General features: G+C 36.1%; 5 protein-coding genes across 5 annotated transcripts; 2 read left to right on the top strand and 3 right to left on the bottom strand.

The window, feature by feature from the left end:
* The first annotated feature begins 75 nt into the window (after window positions 1-75).
* BX664DRAFT_13492 (uncharacterized protein) lies at window positions 76-4,303 on the top strand. The gene is made up of 4 exons (XM_051539824.1): window positions 76-1,108; window positions 1,200-2,328; window positions 2,391-3,219; window positions 3,302-4,303. Exons 1-4 carry the CDS (start codon window positions 292-294, stop codon window positions 4,184-4,186), a joined length of 3,660 nt encoding a protein of 1,219 aa, XP_051404700.1. The 5' UTR covers window positions 76-291; the 3' UTR covers window positions 4,187-4,303.
* Window positions 4,304-5,429: 1,126 nt separating this feature from the next.
* Window positions 5,430-7,378, bottom strand: BX664DRAFT_320453 (uncharacterized protein). The gene has a single exon (XM_051543125.1). It carries the CDS (start codon window positions 7,356-7,358, stop codon window positions 5,562-5,564), a length of 1,797 nt encoding a protein of 598 aa, XP_051404699.1. The 5' UTR covers window positions 7,359-7,378; the 3' UTR covers window positions 5,430-5,561.
* Window positions 7,379-8,022: 644 nt separating this feature from the next.
* BX664DRAFT_320449 (armadillo-type protein) lies at window positions 8,023-16,318 on the top strand. The gene is made up of 19 exons (XM_051543124.1): window positions 8,023-8,327; window positions 8,465-8,652; window positions 8,747-8,873; window positions 8,958-9,037; window positions 9,107-9,197; window positions 9,264-9,462; window positions 9,562-9,683; window positions 9,753-9,866; window positions 9,945-10,046; window positions 10,129-10,453; window positions 10,521-10,615; window positions 10,705-11,254; window positions 11,349-11,660; window positions 11,729-11,841; window positions 11,941-12,160; window positions 12,241-13,493; window positions 13,564-14,831; window positions 14,899-15,946; window positions 16,046-16,318. The coding sequence occupies exons 1-19, from the start codon at window positions 8,268-8,270 to the stop codon at window positions 16,190-16,192; spliced, it is 6,414 nt and encodes a 2,137-aa protein (XP_051404698.1). The 5' UTR covers window positions 8,023-8,267; the 3' UTR covers window positions 16,193-16,318.
* A 71-nt stretch (window positions 16,319-16,389) lies between these two features.
* On the bottom strand, window positions 16,390-17,804 carry BX664DRAFT_254606 (alpha/beta hydrolase fold-domain-containing protein; the record flags this gene model as incomplete). The annotated part of the gene is made up of 4 exons (XM_051540377.1): window positions 16,390-16,641; window positions 16,703-17,005; window positions 17,097-17,176; window positions 17,264-17,804. 4 exons carry the CDS (start codon window positions 17,802-17,804, stop codon window positions 16,390-16,392), a joined length of 1,176 nt encoding a protein of 391 aa, XP_051404697.1.
* Window positions 17,805-18,585: 781 nt separating this feature from the next.
* Window positions 18,586-19,293, bottom strand: BX664DRAFT_253728 (ankyrin repeat-containing domain protein; the record flags this gene model as incomplete). Its single annotated transcript, XM_051540324.1, has 2 exons — window positions 18,586-19,121; window positions 19,176-19,293. The coding sequence occupies 2 exons, from the start codon at window positions 19,291-19,293 to the stop codon at window positions 18,586-18,588; spliced, it is 654 nt and encodes a 217-aa protein (XP_051404696.1).
* Between the last annotated feature and the right edge of the window lie 154 nt (window positions 19,294-19,447).

Here is a 19,447-nt window from a genome sequence, read left to right as displayed (position 1 = left end):
AGATCGTGCATTTTGAACCACCGAAATGATATACAAAAAAAAAAAAAAAAATACTCTTGTGTTTCCAAAATTTCCCTTCGTTCTTTTTCCCTTTCCCACTCTTTTTCCCCTACTTATCAAAGAACCTAACCCCTTCACTTTCCTTATCTATTATCTCCATTTACTCCTCTCCTCTTTTTTTTTCTTTTTCTTTTCTATTCTTATTCGACTTTCCTTTCTCCTTTTTGTATTTATTTGAACTTTATACTTTTTTTTTTTGCATACTGTTGTTTGTGTGTGTGTGACAATCTGATGCCATCTTCATCTCCTACTACTACTACTACTAGTCATCAAAAGATTATATCAAACCAACTACCTCCTCAATTACATATTAATGATCTGACTACAGTTGATACATTAGAACTACCTCCTTTACCTTCTTCACCTTTTAGTGTGACATCTCTTCAAGTTCACGAAGATGCAACATCGCAACTTACTGACCCTTCCACAACACCAACTCATCCTTTATCAGAAAAAGATATTCAACATGATTTTCAAGACACTATGATCGACTTACCTTCATATAAACAACAAAGGAAAAAACATTTGAAGAAACGGAAACATATGAAAAAGAAAAACAATCCAAAGGAAAATAACAACAACAACAACAACATTCCATTGACTTATTCACTTATACGAAAACATGATATGACTACACGAACAACCGCAAAGGAAATTGTTATTAGTGCTTGGATTGATAATGTAGCTCAAGCTCCTTCTCATATGACTGAAACATCTGTTATCTATGATCTTGATGCTACTCCATCACCTTCTCATTACCAAACTGCCGATCTTGCTACTTCTACTACTCCTACTACCGGATTGGATTCTTCTTCTGATACTGCTAATGGTGCCACTACCTCTGTTGATGCTGCTCCTATTCAAGAAACAAAAGATGTTTTCACTGATGCTCAAAAAATGGCTTATGTTGGACTTTGTGCTGTTACTAGTTTGGAAGTTGTCCATGATCTCAAAGGAAAGGAATTTACTTATGCAAGAATGAGTGCTGACAACTGGCAACGAAAATTGATGCGAACCATTTATATGCATATGGATATTTCTCCTGAAGGTAAACTTTTTTTTTTTTTTTTTTTATCTATGACTTTTATGCAGCACCTTATCTTACCTTTTTTTTTTATATATATATATACATATTATAGAAATCAAGATGATAGAATCACTTTCCAAACATGACATCTTACCGACCGACTTTGTTTATCAGTTTACAGCTCAAGGTGAAACTGCCACTGTGAATGTTAAAGATCTTCAAGGTCAACACTCTTCTTCACCACCACCACCTCCTCCTTCTATACCTCCACCAGTACCGGTAAAAGAACAGGATCAAGCATCACCTGCATTTGCGCCATCTATCAGCAAAACTGAATCATTTACTCCTCAAGACAGCATTGACAACATTTCTTTGGATCTGGATAGTGATAATCGTGATGACGCCACTGTATCCTCTATTTCGTATAAGGACGATGATTCTTCTTCTTTGGACCTTTCAGCTTTGCCTCCACTTCCTCCCTCTAGAACTCATTCCATTATCGATGACACTTTATCCGATCGATCTATTTCTTCAGCATCTACCATTAGTACTAATGACGAAGATGATTTATCATCAATAACAGCAACTGGGATGGAAAAATATGAAGCACCTGAACACTTTGTGATCGATTTACGATGGACAGTAATGTGTGATTTATTCTTGATTTGTCTCAGTCTGGAAAATTATGATGCACGAAGCCGGGTATTTATTCATCGTATGGCAAATTATTTAGCATTGGATTGGCATCAAGTACTTTCTTTTGAACGACGAATCACCGAACATTTATTACAAGTAGAAGGTGCCTGGGAAACACAATCATCCATGACAGCAAGTACTTCGTTGACTTCTATGTCTACCTCTTCCTCAACCATCGTAGATCCTACACAACTCTCCAATACCAAGGAACGAACTTCTAGAAATAAACAACGCAAGAAACGTCGATATGTTATGATTGGATTAGCTACTATTGGCGGTGGATTGATTCTTGGCCTTAGTGCTGGATTGATGGCTCCTGTCATTGCAGGTGGATTGGGTGCTTTATTGACTACAGTAGGTGTTACAGGTACTTCAACTTTTCTGGGTGGCGCTACCGGTATTGGTTTGATTACAAGTGCTGCTACTGTGGCTGGCGGACGTCTTGGTGCTGTTAGTATGAACAAACGTATGAAATCCATTGGTACTTTTGAATTCTTGCCTATCCAAGCGAAACATCAAGCTAGTTGTATTATTTCCGTCACTGGGTAACATCCTATCTTTTTTTTTTTTTTTATTATTTATTTCTAATGGTTTTCTTTTTATATAGGTGGTTACCAAAAAGTGACAATAAAGAAGAAGCTGCTACATTACCTTTCAGCATCTTGGATTCGGTAATGGGTGATCATTATACATTGTATTGGGAACCAGAAATGTTAGAAGAACTTGGTAGTGCTTTCAAGATCTTTGCAACAGAGGCAGTGACTTTTAGTGTTCAACAGGCTTTAGGACACACGATTATGGGTGCACTATTATCAGGTTTAGCTTGGCCATTGGCATTGACAAAACTAGGTTATTTGGTAGACAATCCTTGGGCGAATGGTTTAGATCGAGCAAAATCAGCAGGACTTATCTTGGCAGACACATTAATGAATCGTAACTTGGGTGCAAGGCCTGTGACGCTAGTGGGATATTCTCTTGGTGCTCGAGTCATTTTTTATTGTTTGGAAGAACTAGCTCGTGTGAATGCATATGGATTGGTGGAAAATGTGGCTCTCTTTGGTACTCCAGTATCAGCTTCCAAGGCACAATGGCGTGATGTGACCTCTATTGTGGCAGGACGCGTAATTAATGGTTATGCTACAAACGATTGGCTTCTTGGCTTCTTATTCCGTGCAACAAATGCAGGCTCAACTCTTGTGGGAAACAATGTGGCTGGTTTACATGCTTTGGAAATGATTGAAGGGGATCGTGTGCAGAATATGGATTGTACTGATCTCATCAAAGGTCACTTATCTTATCGTATGGCAATGCCCAAGCTACTCAAACGTGCTGGCTTCATTGTCACCAAGGAAGATATTGTGGAAAAGAAGGAAAAGGATTCATCAAGTAATGGTGGAAGTATGATGAGTTTTGTTATGAAAAAATCAGGATCTCAAGTAAGGAAAACATAACAAAAAAAAAAAAAAAAAAAAAGGAAATGACAAACTAATTTGTATTTGATGAAAAAAAAAATAATAGGAAAATGCAGATATTGGCTCTTCTCGTACATCATCCTTATCATCTGGTACAGCATCAATTCAATTACCTGGCAAGTCATCATCACCAATAGCTATGGAAAAATCATTATCAGCAAACAATACCATATCACCTTACTCTAGTAGTCCGGCACAGAGATCTAGGTCTTCCTCTTCGACATCATCTTCATCATGCGTTATGAAAGATATAAATTATTCAACAACATCTGATACAACTTTCCAACAACATGTGGAAGAAAAGAAAGAAACAACTCGATCATCAACGGCTCCATTGGTAGAGGGTGTTTCTGATATGGATATTATTGCGGATATTATTGCCAATGCCACTGCTGCTGCCTCTAGTAAATCTGGTACTTACAGCTCTATGTCTTCAGGAAAAGCATCAATTGCCACCCCATCAACAACTCCAACACCAGCAACAATGATGAAGACAAGCAGTAGCAGTCGTAGTCGTGGTAGTGGATTCTTTGGGTTTACTCGGTCAAGATCAGATACCGCATCAACGTCAGCATCAGCCACTACTGCAACAATGATGACAACAGCTACAACTTCCTCATCTCCTTCTCCTATTACCAACGATACAACACCCATCATCAAAAGTCAATCATCATCGTCTTTACTTGAAACAACATCAGCAATAAGTCCTATAACGAAAAAACCATCATCAAGTTCTTCATTTTGGTCTAGAAAAAGCAAGAGAAATACAAAAATACCTTTGGAACATCAGCAGGCACTTGAAGAAGAATGTGGTGTGGAAATCAAGGAAATCAAAAGTACTCTTGGAAAAATGGTGGTACCTGGAGAAGTCATTCATCCTATGCCAAAAATCAATTTGGAAATGCCTCAACATGCTAGAATCAATCGATAGTTGTTCCCCTTGTATTTTATCTTTATTCATTTTTTTTTATATTTCATTTACTCTATACTATAACTTTATACCTCCCCCCACTCAGTCTTTTTTTTTTTTTTTTTTTTTTTTTTTTTTGTATTTTGGTGTCTACATGGTTCCTTCAATAAAAGTCAAATTATATTGTAACAGAATCATCGTGATCATCATAGAATTACTGGTTTTTTTTTCCATGTAGCGTTTATTTTTACGGAAATGGATGATATCAATAAAAAATACTTTCTTATTCTTTATTATAATCATAGCTAAATCAACGATTTGACCGTTTTGGAAGCTTGGCTATCAAGAGTGATTCAATGAATAATCCCAATGAATAAAAACGTTGAGGACGATTATGGTATCTAGCATCATTCCATTCTTTCTATGCCTGAGCTATATGTTTAATCCGGGTATCAAAAACCAGTGATGTTTAAATTTCGGTTGTAAGTATCAAAAAAAAAAAAAAAAAAAGGACTTATCATATTTCTCTTTCTATTCATTTCTGTATATTCTCTTTTTGGTAAAACCAATACAATGCAAATCACCCTTTTTATCACCTGCAACCCATATTATTCAGTTACGCAAATTATCTATTCTTCTTCTCTAATTCTTATGAACAAAAAAAGTATGCTTTATTTTTATTCAATAAAGTCCTATTCATTTAAAATATTTTTTTTTCTATTACCATCACTGTTGTTGTTATTAGTGTTCATTCTATTCTTAACCATCATAGCAGTAACGTGATCCATTCCAGTTATATTCCATCATTAAACTCTTCATTCATCCATGTTCTGGATTTTCCTTTAATTCTTACTAGGTTTGAATCGTAACTGAGTATATCTACAATTATGCATCAAGACCCAAGAAAATAGAAACGCTGTCTCAATTCAAAGTGAAAAATTGTAACCTCGGGATGATGCTGTGAACCTTATCAGTCAATGTTTAAATCATAATAATAATAATAATAATAATAATTATTAAAAAAAAAAAAAAAAAAAAGAGGGGTCCAATGATCCCATCCAAACCAATCGCATGCAGTAGTGAATTCAACCAATACATTGATATGAAGAAGGATCATCATGAAAATATATGTCTGTTTCTTTTTATTGATAAAAAAAAATGCTAGAAAGAATGATTATATATATAAAAAAAATGGTATCATACATAAACTAATGATATATGGACAAAGAAGGTAAGAAATGTATGTATATAAAAAAAAACTAACATAGACTATAGGAAAAGAAAAAGATAAGGGACAGATAAAAAAATAAATAAATAAATAAATAAATAAATAAGAGATTGGCGTCATAAGAGAGTTAAAGTCATAAAAGGATAAAAATCATCAAGTGATTGACACTCAGGAAGATGCTGGATGTTGGTAACTGGGAAGATATGATGAAATTGTTCGAGTAGGTTCGTTGATGGATATCTGGCGAGATTCTTTTTTCAAAACATAATGATGAAGATTTGATGATGTCGAATGAATCAATGGCGTTGAATAATGTGATGATGATGAGGATGATGATGATGACGATGATGACATTGGACCTAGAGGTAATGCAGAGGAGGAAGGTGAAGAAGAAAACTCTGATGATGATGACGAAGATGACGATGATGCTGAAGACAAGGATACTACAGGTGAAAAGGTATTTTGAGTATGACGCGTTGGGAAGAATACATGATCACTGGAGCTAGATGATAGAGGTTGGTCATTTGTATGAAGTAATACAGTTGTCGTCGAAGGAGAAGGTAACAAGTGATCACTATTTGTTGGTGTTACGAATGAGGACCATCTACGTTGTTGAGAATCTTTGTTAATTGCCATTGTTGCTGTTGCTACTGTAGCATCATCTAAACACCAAGAAGTCCAATCCATCCATGAACGTACATCGATCTTTCTTTTTGCAGCCTTGACAAACAATTCAGGAGGGCGGATCTTGCCGTGGCGTAAATAATAACTTTTGCATGTTTCACACCAATGTCCGTGGCCGCATAGATTCCGATACCATTGATGAGTCTCTGTCACACCACAATTGACACACTTGTTTGACTTTTTTTTGGGACCTGTTTGATACTGATTTATAAAATACGAGGACAAGATGGGCATAGGTGACGTGGGCGATGATGATAATGATGTTGATGATGTACTAGTTGATAAATCCATCGATGATCTTGAATGGGAATAAGATGGTGATGATGATAAAGATGAAGTCGCATTGGTTTTACTGGAAGGTGGTGAAAGAGATCGAGGTCCAGGTCGATTGGCAACAATCAAACGTAGTGGTCGTGGTTCATTATGTTTGAGTTGATATCGATAACACGCTACGCAAAGTTGACGTCGTGATGAAGGTTTGGAATTACAATTGTTGCACATTGTTTTGGTTTTGGTGGGACGTGGTGCATGCAGGAGTAGGATAAGAGAGGCATAGAGAGACGGTTGATCGTTGTTTCCGGATGAAGCAGTGAATGGATCATCATTAAGAATAAGTTGAGGTCGTGGTAAAGTCATAGGATTCAAACCAGCAGAGTCGAATAAAAAATTGGCCAACCGTAAAGATGCATTCAATTGATTATAATCTAAGCAGTATAAATGGAAACGAAAGAGAGAGTTGAGCACATGATTCAGACGATAAATATGATCTTCTTTAGCCAAGGCAGCATTTTCCAAGAAGCGAACATCTGTACGACCAGGAGTAGCATCATGATGTGCATAACGGAAGAGATGCAGTAACCAAGTTGGAAAAAAAATAAAATCGGTCAAGACCCAAGGACTTTTACTATTTTCCGCTCGAAAAAAGACCACCATCATTCGCATTTGTTGTGATAATTCAGTTGTTTTGATAGGCCGTGATTGCTTTCCAGTTCCAATATGACAACGAAATGACCCGTTCATATGCCGACCAATAATCTTGATATGAATAGGTGTTTCATCCATTGATTTGAAGGTTGATTGATGTTGTCGAGAAGTTGTAATATAACAATCCGTCAAAGTATTTTTTTCACATGTTGATTTTATTATAAATCCACCTTTATATAATTGTTGTTCCCATATTTTCATTAGTTTATCTTCGTGTATTAATTTTTGATCAGGGTATGATTGTTGTAAATTACTAGAAGATGAAGGTGTTTTTGTCAATAGTTTTTCAATATCCATGATGATATCATAAAAAAAAAAAGAAAAAGAAAAGAAAAAGAAATGAAAAGAAAAAGAAAAAGGTAACAAAAAAAAAAAAAAAAGATGAACATTTATAAAGTGTTTGTTCGGAATTTCAAATAAGCGAATAATGCAATCGAGTTAACTTCTTCATTCAAACTGCACACAAATGAATCAGTTGCAAGATAATAATAATAAAAATAAAAATCTATTCTATATTTATTCTCCTTGTTTTTTCACTCTAGACTTTAATAATGAAAGATCATAAAAAAAAAAAAAGAAACTTTTCCATTGTCATCATCAACATGCATATTTTATTACTTGTCTATTTTATATGATGATAACTCATTTGAAATTCATCCACACCATCCAAACTCACGCTTTCAATTAATCGTTGTGATTAAAACTCCATCATCATCAAACTGAGGTCATGTTGTACCTTACATATGTATAACCCAATAGAAATAAAACTTTTCTTGCCTCACCTCTGTTTTTATCATTGACACTTTAAACGCTGTTTTTGAAATCTTTAATCTATCATTGAAATGATGCAAGGTGTTTGAGTCACCGACTCGTCAGTCTCTCAGGGCAGGCACGCCTCTTTTTTTTTTTTTTTTTTTTTGGTTTGATTCTGCGCTTTTCTTTTATTTTTTTTTTATTTTTATTTTTTTTTATTTTTTTTTATTTTTTTTCTTCTTTCTGACCTTTGTTCTAATCATCCTTCTTCTTTTTTATATACCACTTCATTCTTTCATCTTTATATTTAATTACTCGTACATTTAAAATACACTTACTAGGCATCTTTGTTTGTCTTTTTCTTTTACTGTATATTTCAATCAACTTAATGTACAGTTCTGAATACATCTCTTACCATTCTCAATAAAACACAAAAGACGAACTATAATATCTATGGAAACAGCTCAAGAAGATTTTCAATCTTTACCTATTACTGAAAGACTTCAACACAAGGTAATATTTATATATTTATTTATATATATAAGAAAAAAAAAAGGAACAAAAGAGAAAAGAAAAAAAGAAGTTAACTTATAAATATCTAGTAAGCCTAACAATTTTCCCTTCATCTCTTTCATTTTTCTTTTTTCTAGGTTTGGAAAGCTCGTCAATCTGCCTATACTGAATTATACGATCTTTTCCGTAAAACAGTGGAAGATGCCGACTTTTATCAATATGAAGAATACCTCAAAAATATCGCCACAGACGCCAATGCTGTAGCTCAAGAAACCGGTTTGAATGCCATATATGAATACGTCAACAATGCTCCTAATGCTTCCAAGTAAAACATTGAACAGAAAAAAATAAGTTTTCTTTTCTCTCTTTTTTTAAATCATATTCCTTTTTTTTTTTTTTTTTTTTTTTTTTTTTTTTAGTACTCGTGAATCTGTAGTGCCTGCTTTAGTTCAAAAGTGTCTTGGAGCACCAAAGGCTGGTACAAAACAAAAAGCAACTAGCATCATATTACTTTATGCTGAAATAGACGTAGCAGATCCTGTCGTGGTAAAGTATATCTTTATATAAAAGAGAAGGTCACGTTGTATGATAGAATCAATGATTCTTTTATTTACTTTTTTGTTTTTTTAGGAATTGGTACTTCCTGGCCTACAAGCAAAACAACCTAAATTGGTCACTCAAACTGTAGTAGTTTTACGGGAATTAGTGAGGTAAAGGAAAATAAGAAGATTTATATGATTATACTGTAATAGCAATATTAAAACAAAAATATATTATAGACAATTTGGAACTAAGACTGTTAGTCCCAAACCATTGATCAAGACATTACCAAAATTATTTGGTCACACTGATCGTAATGTTCGAGCAGAGGTAAGAAGATAAAATCATGATAACAAAATATTCCTTGTTCTTATTTATTTATTTATTTATCTTTAGACATTTACTTTGACAACTGAAATATATAGATGGATTGGCGCTGCTCTCACACCTTCATTATCTGACCTCAAACCTGTGCAGATTAAAGAATTGGAAGAAGCTTTTGCGAAATTACCCTCTGAAAAACCAACACCAGAAAGATTATTACGATCTGAACAACAAAAGTTAGCCGAAACTGAAGCAATGGATGTGGAAACTGGTAAAAAAAAAAGCAACTAATGTTGAATGATTGATTACCACTTATTATTATTATTTGTTATAACATAATCATTTTTTTCTATTTATTTCTTTCTCATAGGTGATACTAACCAAGATGAAGATGAAGCTGAACCAATGGATGAAGAACCTATGGATCCTTTTGATTTGGCTGACCCAATCGATATCACTTCAAAATTACCTGGAAACTTTTATGAACTTTTGGTAGGTGATGATAAAAGGAAAAAAAAAAGGATATCATCTAACATTATTTTTTTTTTTCTTATACATTAGGCATCGAAAAAATGGCAAGAACGACGAGAAGCTTTGGATGCCTTACTAGAATCAACAAAGACACCAAAGATTATGGATAAAGATTATTCCGAACTTGTGGGGGCTTTAACAAAGGTAATCATAATACCTTTTGACACATATTTTTTTTTTTCAATTTTTTTTTTATTGATTCTTTATACTTTTAAACTTTAGCGTATTGGTGATTCAAATATTTTACTGGTCGGAACAGCAGCAAATTGTATCGAGTCTATTGCCAAGGGATTACGAACAGAGTTTGGAAAATATAAAGGAATGGTAGGTATTTGAAAATGTAAACTTTCTTTTTATCCTCATGTTCGCTAAAGTCTTTTTTTTTCTTTCTTTTTTATCTTTATAGGTGGTACCGCCTATGATCGAAAAACTTAAAGAACGGAAACCGGCAATTTTAGAACAACTGGTCAACTCTTTACATGCTGTTTTCTCCTCTGTACCTATTTTAGAAATCACTGAAGACCTCTCTATCGCGGTCAAGCACAAGAATCCTCAAATAAGAGCTCAATCTGTCAAATTACTTACTCGACAATTACAAACTATTCGTCAAGTACCCTCGAAATCAGAAACAAAGATATTTGCTGAAATGATGTTGAAGACTTTGGATGATGCTGACGCAAGTGCTCGTGAAGCTAGTGCTGAAGGATTAGGAACTTTAATGAAAGTAGTGGGTGGAAAAGATGATGCTTGCTTACACTGATGATCTGGACGATATCAAGAAGAACAAAATCAAGGAAGCATTCGACAAGGCTGAAGTCAAAGCGAAACCTGTAGTTGCCAAAAAACCACAGCCACCTCCAGCAAAGAAACCAGTTCCAGCACCGCCCAAAAAGGTACAGAAAAAAAAATAAAAGAAGGAAATCAAAAGAATCATTGAACTATCGTATTTCAATGTGTACTCATTCTATTCTTAATATGTTAGGTCAAACCATCCAAACCTGTCGAATCTGAACCTGAACCTATGGCTGTCGACAGTGAACCCATGATGGCAGCGACGGAAATGACTCCACCAAAACGTAAACCACCAGCAAGACTTTTAGGAGGCAATACCAAGAAACCAACGCTATCATCATCCAAACCAAAACCAGCAACGACTTCTGCTACCAGTGGTACTCCAAAGAAAGCCGCCAAATTACCTCCTTCTAGTGGACCCGAAGAAGTTAAATATCGTTACTCACCTGAAGATGCTGAAGCTCGTGTATCCGACTATATTCCTGAACAAATTTGGGATGAAATTGGACAAAGTCAATGGAAAGTTCGTTTAGCTGCTATGGAATCACTATATACACATTTGGAATCTAGCTTGGAACCTAGCGACATTGAAGCTGAAATCGTTATTCGTTGTTTATCCAAGAAACCAGGTTGGAAAGAAATGAATTTTCAAGTTATGACCAAGCTTTATGGAGTAATGCAGTTGCTTGCTACTGTCTGTCCTTCTTTCTCTCGTGCATGTGCTGCTATCGGTATTCCAGGTAATACGATTATTCTAATATGTTTCTTTCTCTCTCTCTTTTTTTTTTTTTCTTCCTGACTGATGATCTTCTTTTTCCTACTCTTCCAATTTAGGTATGGTGGAAAAACTAGGGGACATCAAACTTAAAAAACCTGCTGGTGAATGTTTGGTGACATTTGCTGAAAAAACTTCCTTGCAATTTGTTCTATCTCAATCTTACCCCATCTGGAAGAAAGCCAAGTCACCAAAAGTTCTGGCCGATTCTCTGATCTGGATTCATCAAGCTCTATCTGATTTTGGTATTGCTGGTCTTCAAGTACGTGATTTGATTGATTTTGTGAAAACTGCTTTGTCAAATACAAATGCTTCTGTTCGTACAAGCGCTGTGACTGTACTTGGTATTTTACGCATGTATATTGGTCCCGGTAAAGAATAAAAAGAAAAGAAACGATACATTTGCCTAGAAGGAAACTCAATCTTGTTGTTTTGATAGAAATCATCACGTTTGTTCAAGATGTCAGTCCTGCTCTGATGGCAACTATCGAGAGTGAATTTGAAAAGGTGTCAAAATTGGATCCTCCTCAACCCACAAAGTTTTCTGCTAGTGTAAGTGACATAGGATGATGCAGTATATTTTTATATCATCTTTTAGTGACATCAAAACTCCTTTTTTTTTTTTTTTTTTTTTTTTTGTATAAATGATAGGTGGCTGATGGTGGCTCTGGAAAAGTCGGCAATAGTGGTGGGGGTGGTGCTGCCGAGGTTGACGCTTTAGACTCATTGATTCCTCGTGCTGATATTTCAAATCAACTTGGCAAAGTGGCAGCTGATTGCAATGATGCTAATTGGAAGAAACGAAAAGAAGGACTTGATAAGGTACTGGCTATTATCGATGGAGCAAATAAACGAATCAAACCCAATCTTGGTAAGTTTTATTATGAAACATTATATATATACATATATATATTTTAATGACTAATATATGGTTGTTCTTTATATTTCCAGGCGAATTCCCTAGTGTTCTCAAGCAAAGATTGAATGACAGTAACAAACTCTTGCAAATTCAGGCTGTGGAAATTACTGGATTGTTGGTGGTATCTATGGGCAAACCTTTTGAAAAATATGTCAAGGCACTTGCAGGTAGTGTGACTTCAGTGTTATCAGACAACAAAGCCAACGTGCGAAGCGCTGGTATAGCTACTTTGGAAATTATTCGACAAACATGTGGATTTGAAGGATTGATTGGCGCCTTTGGTACCAGTCTGGCGGCCGATTCTCCTGCGTTACGAAAGGAATTACTTACTTGGTTATCAACGTCTCTAAATGAAGAAGATCCCTCTGGAACTATTGTGGATTACTCACCTTTAATCTCACCTTTACTCTCCTGTTTACAAGATCGAAATGCGGATGTTCGTAAAGCGGCACAAAATGTACTACCAATGGTAGTTGCTAATACTGGATTCGACAATGTGATGAATAAGGTATCAGAACTGAAAGGAGCCCAACGTCAAACAGTGATGCCTTTTGTGGAAGCAGCTCGTGGTTCAGCATCAGGTTTACCATCAACAGCAACGGCAACAGCATCATCGACAGCACCAGTAAAATCCAAACGACCAACATCATCCACTACTGAAACACGACGACCTGATTCTGCAGCTTCAAGTGGATCAGAGGACAAACCAACTAGACTCAAATCTACTTTGGGAAGAAAGAAGTTATTAGCTCCTCGGAGTTCAGCAGCAGCAGCAGCAGCAGCAACGACATCATCAACAACGGCGACAAATTCTACAGAACAATCTCAACCTCCTCTATTATCAAGTGATCCTCGTGCCAAGCAAGTGCGCGCCAAAAAGGAAATTCGTTGGCAGTTTGATAATCCTCGATCTGATGTGGTGGATACTTTACGTAGTTCTTGTGAATCCCATATTCAATCTGATATTCTTGGCCTGATGTTTAGTACTAGTCAGTATGCGGAACGTGATCGTCTCAATGCTTTGAATCAACTAGATGAATGTATTGCCAATCCTGATATTGCCATGGATAAATACGGTTTATCCTTTGATGACATGAAGAAACGATACTTGGCCAATGCAGATTTACTGTTCAAGTATTTGACCATTCGATTTTTTGATACCAACACAAGTATGCTTATCAAATGTCTAGACTTGACCGAACATCTGGTAGCTGTTTTTGATGTGGAAGGTGCACCTCTCTCTGAATATGAAGCTGTATCGTTTTTACCATTCTTGATCAATAAGGTAGACAAAATACTCTCTCTTTTTTATTGTTCGCTTCCTAATTTTTTTTTTTTTTTTTTTTTTTTTTTAGGTTGGCGATCCAAAAGAAACTATTCGTGGAAGAATCCGTACTATTCTCAAGGCTATTTGTATCATCTATCCTGCAAGCAAACTACTCAATTTTCTTTTGGATACTGCTGCTAATTCCAAGAACGCAAAAGCTCGAGCCGAATGTCTAGACGAAGTAGGTGCTTTGATTCAACGAAATGGAACGTCGGTCATGCTACCAAATAAGGCACTACCTCTGATTGCTACTCATATTGGTGATCGTGATGCCGGTGTCCGAAATGCTGCATTGAATGCCATTGCTCAAGCGTATATTTTAATTGGTGATCCTGTCTTCAAGTATGTCAATCGATTGGGTGAAAAAGAAAAAGGTATGTTGGAGGAAAGACTTAAGAGAACGAAACCTTCAGCAAGCGTTCTTGCAGAAAAGGAACGTATTCAACAACAGCAACAACAACAGCAGGAATCGGATGAAATGGATGTTGACGACTTGCCACCTATTACCAGTTTACCTCGTACGCCACGATCAAGAATTGGAAAACCACGTTCCCTTCCTCAACCTGTTCATCACAGTAATATCAATAGTAGACCTACCAGCATGCATCAAGAATCCGAACCTATGGAAGGAGTCATGGATGAATATGGTAATCAATATCTTCAAGATCGAGGATCGGAACCAAGAACGTTACCTGGACCTTCATCAATGCGTCAACCTCGTTCCGCCACTCAACAACAAATGCATCATGGTTTTCACTCACCTCCACCTCCACCGGCGCTTCAGCAATACCAACAACAACAACAACAACAACAACAACAACATATGGCTTCTCCTTATTACGCAACTTCTCATCAACATCAAGATCAAAGGGAATATATAGTAGATTATATCATATCGCAAATCACCAGTGGAGATCCTCAACCTAGCATTGAAGCCTTAAAACAATTGGACAAACATCTAAACACACGACCTGAAGTAATTCTTCCTGATATTGAACCATTGATTAATGCCATTACGTTACAAGTCAGACTAGCCTATTCTACTGTGGATCCTCGTAGCCCTGTGACAACCCGTTTGTGCAAACATTTAGTGAACGCTTTGGTTCTTTTATTCACAAATCGTGATCTTGCTGGTGCAGTATCTCAAGACGCTTTACATCATCTTTTACAAGAGCTTGCCCACCGATTATTAGATCAAAAAATGCTTTCATTGGAATCAGGCCCTCAGTTATCCAAGGCACTTAATGTGGCAATGGTCAAAGTACTAGAAAATAGTCAAAGAAATGCAACTTTTAGGTAAATGAAAAAAAATTTTTTTTTTGTCTTGAAGTATAAATTTCCTCACTCACTCTTTCTCTCTTAGTGCCCTGTTATCGATTTTGGGAACATGTTCTGCTGGACTGCGACCTGGTGATTTACCTTCTAGCAAAGAAACCAAATACACGGAATTGATTATGAAATGCTTGTGGAAACTGGCAAAGACAATTCAAGAAAATCTACGATCAGGATCATTACAACCAGATCAATTACTATTTGAAATCAATAAATTCTTTTTGGTAACTCCTCCTAATGAATGGAAACGACGAACTCAAGATAATGTGCCTCTCGGTGAATTGCCTTTGCGAACTGTCAAGACATTGTTACTCGAAATGGTGAACGGATTAGGGGAAGGTGTGTTCCAACATTTAGTATTGATTGATGATCCTCAGAATAGTAGTGTCTATCCTTATCTTCATCATATGTTGGAAGCTTGCAAGAAAAAAGAAATGTTTCAACAACAACAACAACAACAACATTTAGAAGAACAACAGCAAATGCACCAACAACAACATCTACCAGTTGATCATACGAACACAATGGTAAGTATGGATCACTCAACTCAATTACCATCATCATCATCACCTCAAATTATGAATCAACAACAACATCAATATGAACCACCAGCAAGAACAATTGCAAGTCCAGCGTCAGCAGCAACATCGTCACATGAAGAATCACCCTATCAACTTGCTCAACAATCACCATCTTTCAGTCGGCCATCATCTATATCATCTATAAGATCTGGCAATCTCTTCCGATCAACATCTATTGGGTCTTTCCCTTCATCTGATGGACAAATGCATGATGCAACAATGTATGGCAATGTTATCTCACCACATCAACAACAACCTCCACCAATTACAATGAGTGTAGCAGGTATGACGACGTATCAATCCTCTTTACCATCACCCATGGCAGAATCGCATTACCAACAGTCATTATCATCGAATCATCAAGATGATCAAGCACAACCTATGCAAATCGATGGCCAAGGTGCAGCAATGAACAAGGAATCATTATCGGATTATGAAATGAACAATGTTTTAAAAGTGATTTTTGAAAAGATTGGTACAAGGGAACAAACTAAACAGGTATAACAAAACAGAAAAAAAAAAAAAAAAAAGAAAAGAAAGAATATACGTTTCTTTTTTTTTTTGGATTAATGTTGACTTTTTTAATTTATATTATAGGGCATTGTTGAACTATATGAATTCCAAAAGAGATATCCCTTGGCAGAAAACAAGGTCAATACTTACCTTAGTCAAACTGGTACTTATTTCCAACGATATATCCAACGTGGTCTTCATAATCTAGCAGCAGAGGATCATGGTATTTGAAGAATGGTTTAGAACAGTTTTTTTTTTTTTAATCCCTACCTCCTTCTTTTCTCTTTCATCTATTTATATATTTCCCACTTTTTCTATCTCATTAGTAATAAAAGATAACTTAAATATCGATATTTATTTATATTTTTTTTTTTTTTGCGACATTGTGTAAAAACGGTTTATTATGAATATATATATATATATAAGTTCTAACCAGCGATACTACGATGGCGACGACCTAGAGGTAATGGAGGAGAAGATTCACTTTTGAAAAAGGAAGACAAGATCAATCCTTTTGCATTGGAGACGGCTGATGATGGTAAATAGGAAAAAGTCGCTTGCTGTTTGACTTGATATTTAGAGATCATCGAGGCACCTATTCGAGCCCACCAACCAATACTTGCTATAGCTTCATCCACAGTCTTTCCAAATGGGAATGCTTGAAATACGTGTACCATATCCTATTACAAAAAAAAAAAAAAGGATGAATTGATGATGATTAAAATAAATGTTCTATCTTACTTGATACACTTCATTATGAATAAATGTTGTTTTGGATTGATTAATCTTTTGATAAATGGCATCGATTTCGTCACGTAAAGATTCACAACCTCCAGACTGAATCATGATGGGAGGCAAGTGTTCAAAATGATCGGCAAATAAAGGAGATACATAGGGATGCTTCAGGTTGGCTGGAGTACAATCATCACCAAGATACAGCCTTTGTGGATTCATATCTGTCAGCTTATCAGGATTGTTAGGTAGATAATCAAAGAGAGATGCACTATCCCAGCTTGGATACGAAAAAGTCAAATCTACCCATGGCTATGTCACCCAGTGAAGACAAAGGAATGAATATTACGCCTTCTTTTTTTTTTTTTTTTTTTTTTTTTTTTTTTGTGGAGCATCTTCTTACCGATAATAAACAGGCACCTTCTGGAGACGGTAATCCATGATCACGTAGGTACAGCATCATTGCAAGAGCCAATCCACCACCTGGTAAAAAAAAAAAAAAAAAAAAAAAAGTGAAAGCTTAAAAAAAATGACAACACCAATTTTTTTTTTTTTTTTTTTTTTTTTTACCAGCAGAGTCACCCATGATCATAATACGTTTTGGATCGAAACAATAGCCATCATCAGGATCAATCAAATGCAGATAAGCTTGAACGGCATCATATAAGGCACCGGGGAATTTAGTTTCAGGGGCCAAGCGATAATTCACAACGAAGCACCTCCTACCAGTGGCCTTACTTATTTTATGGGTGAGAGTACGATGGGTTTGGGCACTCATGGTACAATAAGCACCACCATGAAAATACAACACAATACGTTCAACGTTCTCCTTATTTGAACGGATCATCCGGTTGGATGATGGCCATATAGTGTGCCAACAAGTATCCCATACTGTGAAGGCAGACATCCATTCGGCTTCCAATACTCTCGTGTTTGTCTCTTGTTGATCACATGCACGTAACAAGCCTACACAGTCCAATGGCCTTGATCGCACGATAAAGGATGCGTCTTGCACATGGCTCGTCAATGGCTTCAACAATGTGGGTGCTAGCAACACAAACCGCCAAAACTCAAGACTGTTTGTATATGTCTGATCCCTAAATGCCTGCATGAACCCAAGAATCATCGTGGTTTGGATGTTCCAGCTTGGTTTTTTCGGTTGCCCCGTAAAGTGAGTCCATACATCCATCCCTAGTTGTTGCATCGTCGTTGGCATCTTCAATACTGCATTCCCTACTTCTTGTGGTAACGTTTTTTTTAAATCACTCACAATCAATGCTCTCCTTTCTAACATGTCTTCATTTATGACAGCTGAGTTGGTTGGCGTCATCGTCATGGTGATGCTTTTTGGATTATTGTGACAACATCCTTCCCTTTGACAAGGTCGAACTATCCGATCCATCACAAAAAAAAAAAAAAAAAAAAAATAAAGAAAAAGAAAAAAAAAAAAAGGAAGGAAGGAAATATAATATTGAATGATCCTTTTTTTTTTTGATGGGGGGAAAATGATGATTGTAAGAAACTATTAAGAAATAAAAAAGGCGGGGAAACAGGTCAGTTGATTTTCATATGTCTTGAGCTCCTCTTTTTACCCCACGGGTTCTTTTGATGTAATATGTATATGTTGTCTTGTGTGATTGTGTAACATCGTCAATACACTGGTCATCACCAAAAAAAAAAAAAAAAATGAAACGTATGAAATGTTTATTGATAATATCCAAATATAAACTAACTAAATAAAAAAAAAAGGCCTATCCAATTTAATCAAAGTTCCTTGACAATATCTTCATGATGCCATAAAGATGCTAAAGAAAAAAAAAAATCAAATAGAAGAAAAAAAAAAAAAGAAGAGAATCAATCTGAGAGAGTCGTCCACCATCTTTTTATTTATTTTATTTACCTAAATCTTTTGCCGTGCGACCCAATTTATCCTTTTTTGTCTTGTCTGCTCGTAATTCGAGTAAACAACGTACACAATCCAGGTGGCCATTTTTCGCAGCATACATCAAAGGAGTCCAAAGATCCCAGGTATCAGCTTGATCCAATGATGTATTGGTTGTCGTCAAAGCTTGAAGTTGTTGTATCATCGTTACATGACCCATCATTGCCGCATGATGCCATCCATTTCTACCCAAAGCATCCAATCTTTCAGGTGTTGCTCCATGTTCTTGAATAAGCCACTTTACCAATTCGATTTGATTCGCCACCACCGCGTCTTCCAACACTGTGCGACCAGATCGATCCATATGTGCTAACATCCGTGATGTACCTGATAATGATATAAAGTAACGCGTCATTCTATCTCCAGCCATTTGTCGTTCGGATGTCAATGCTGCTGCCATTTGAATAGGAATCCGACCCGATTTTGTCTCTACATACATACTTGAAGGACAACAAGATGCTAGGTATTCGGCCACTTCAGCATGTCCTACACCGACAGAAAGAGTATTATTACAATGAAATATATATATGTATTATTTACCTTCTTGGACTGCCATATGTAGAGCAGTCCTACCGTCTTTGCTTGTCAAGTCCAAAAGAGCCCCATGGTCCACCAAACAACGTACAATGGAGAATTCTCCTTTTAAAGAGGCTATCATCAATGGAGTCCAATCGCCTCTTTTCATAGCATTGATATCGACTTTTGAAACGTCCAAAAGATATTGTACACAAGAGAGATCGTCAATAGCTTCATGAAGTGGTTGTCTTCCTACACCATTCGTAAAAAGAAACTCATCAATAACAGTTTTTTTA

Source organism: Halteromyces radiatus (genome assembly GCF_025201355.1).
Source record: "Halteromyces radiatus strain CBS 162.75 chromosome Unknown BX664scaffold_1, whole genome shotgun sequence".
Lineage (NCBI taxonomy): Eukaryota > Fungi > Mucoromycota > Mucoromycetes > Mucorales > Cunninghamellaceae > Halteromyces > Halteromyces radiatus.
Note: the sequence above shows the minus strand (reverse complement) of the source record. Positions and strands in the feature narration are given on the sequence as shown.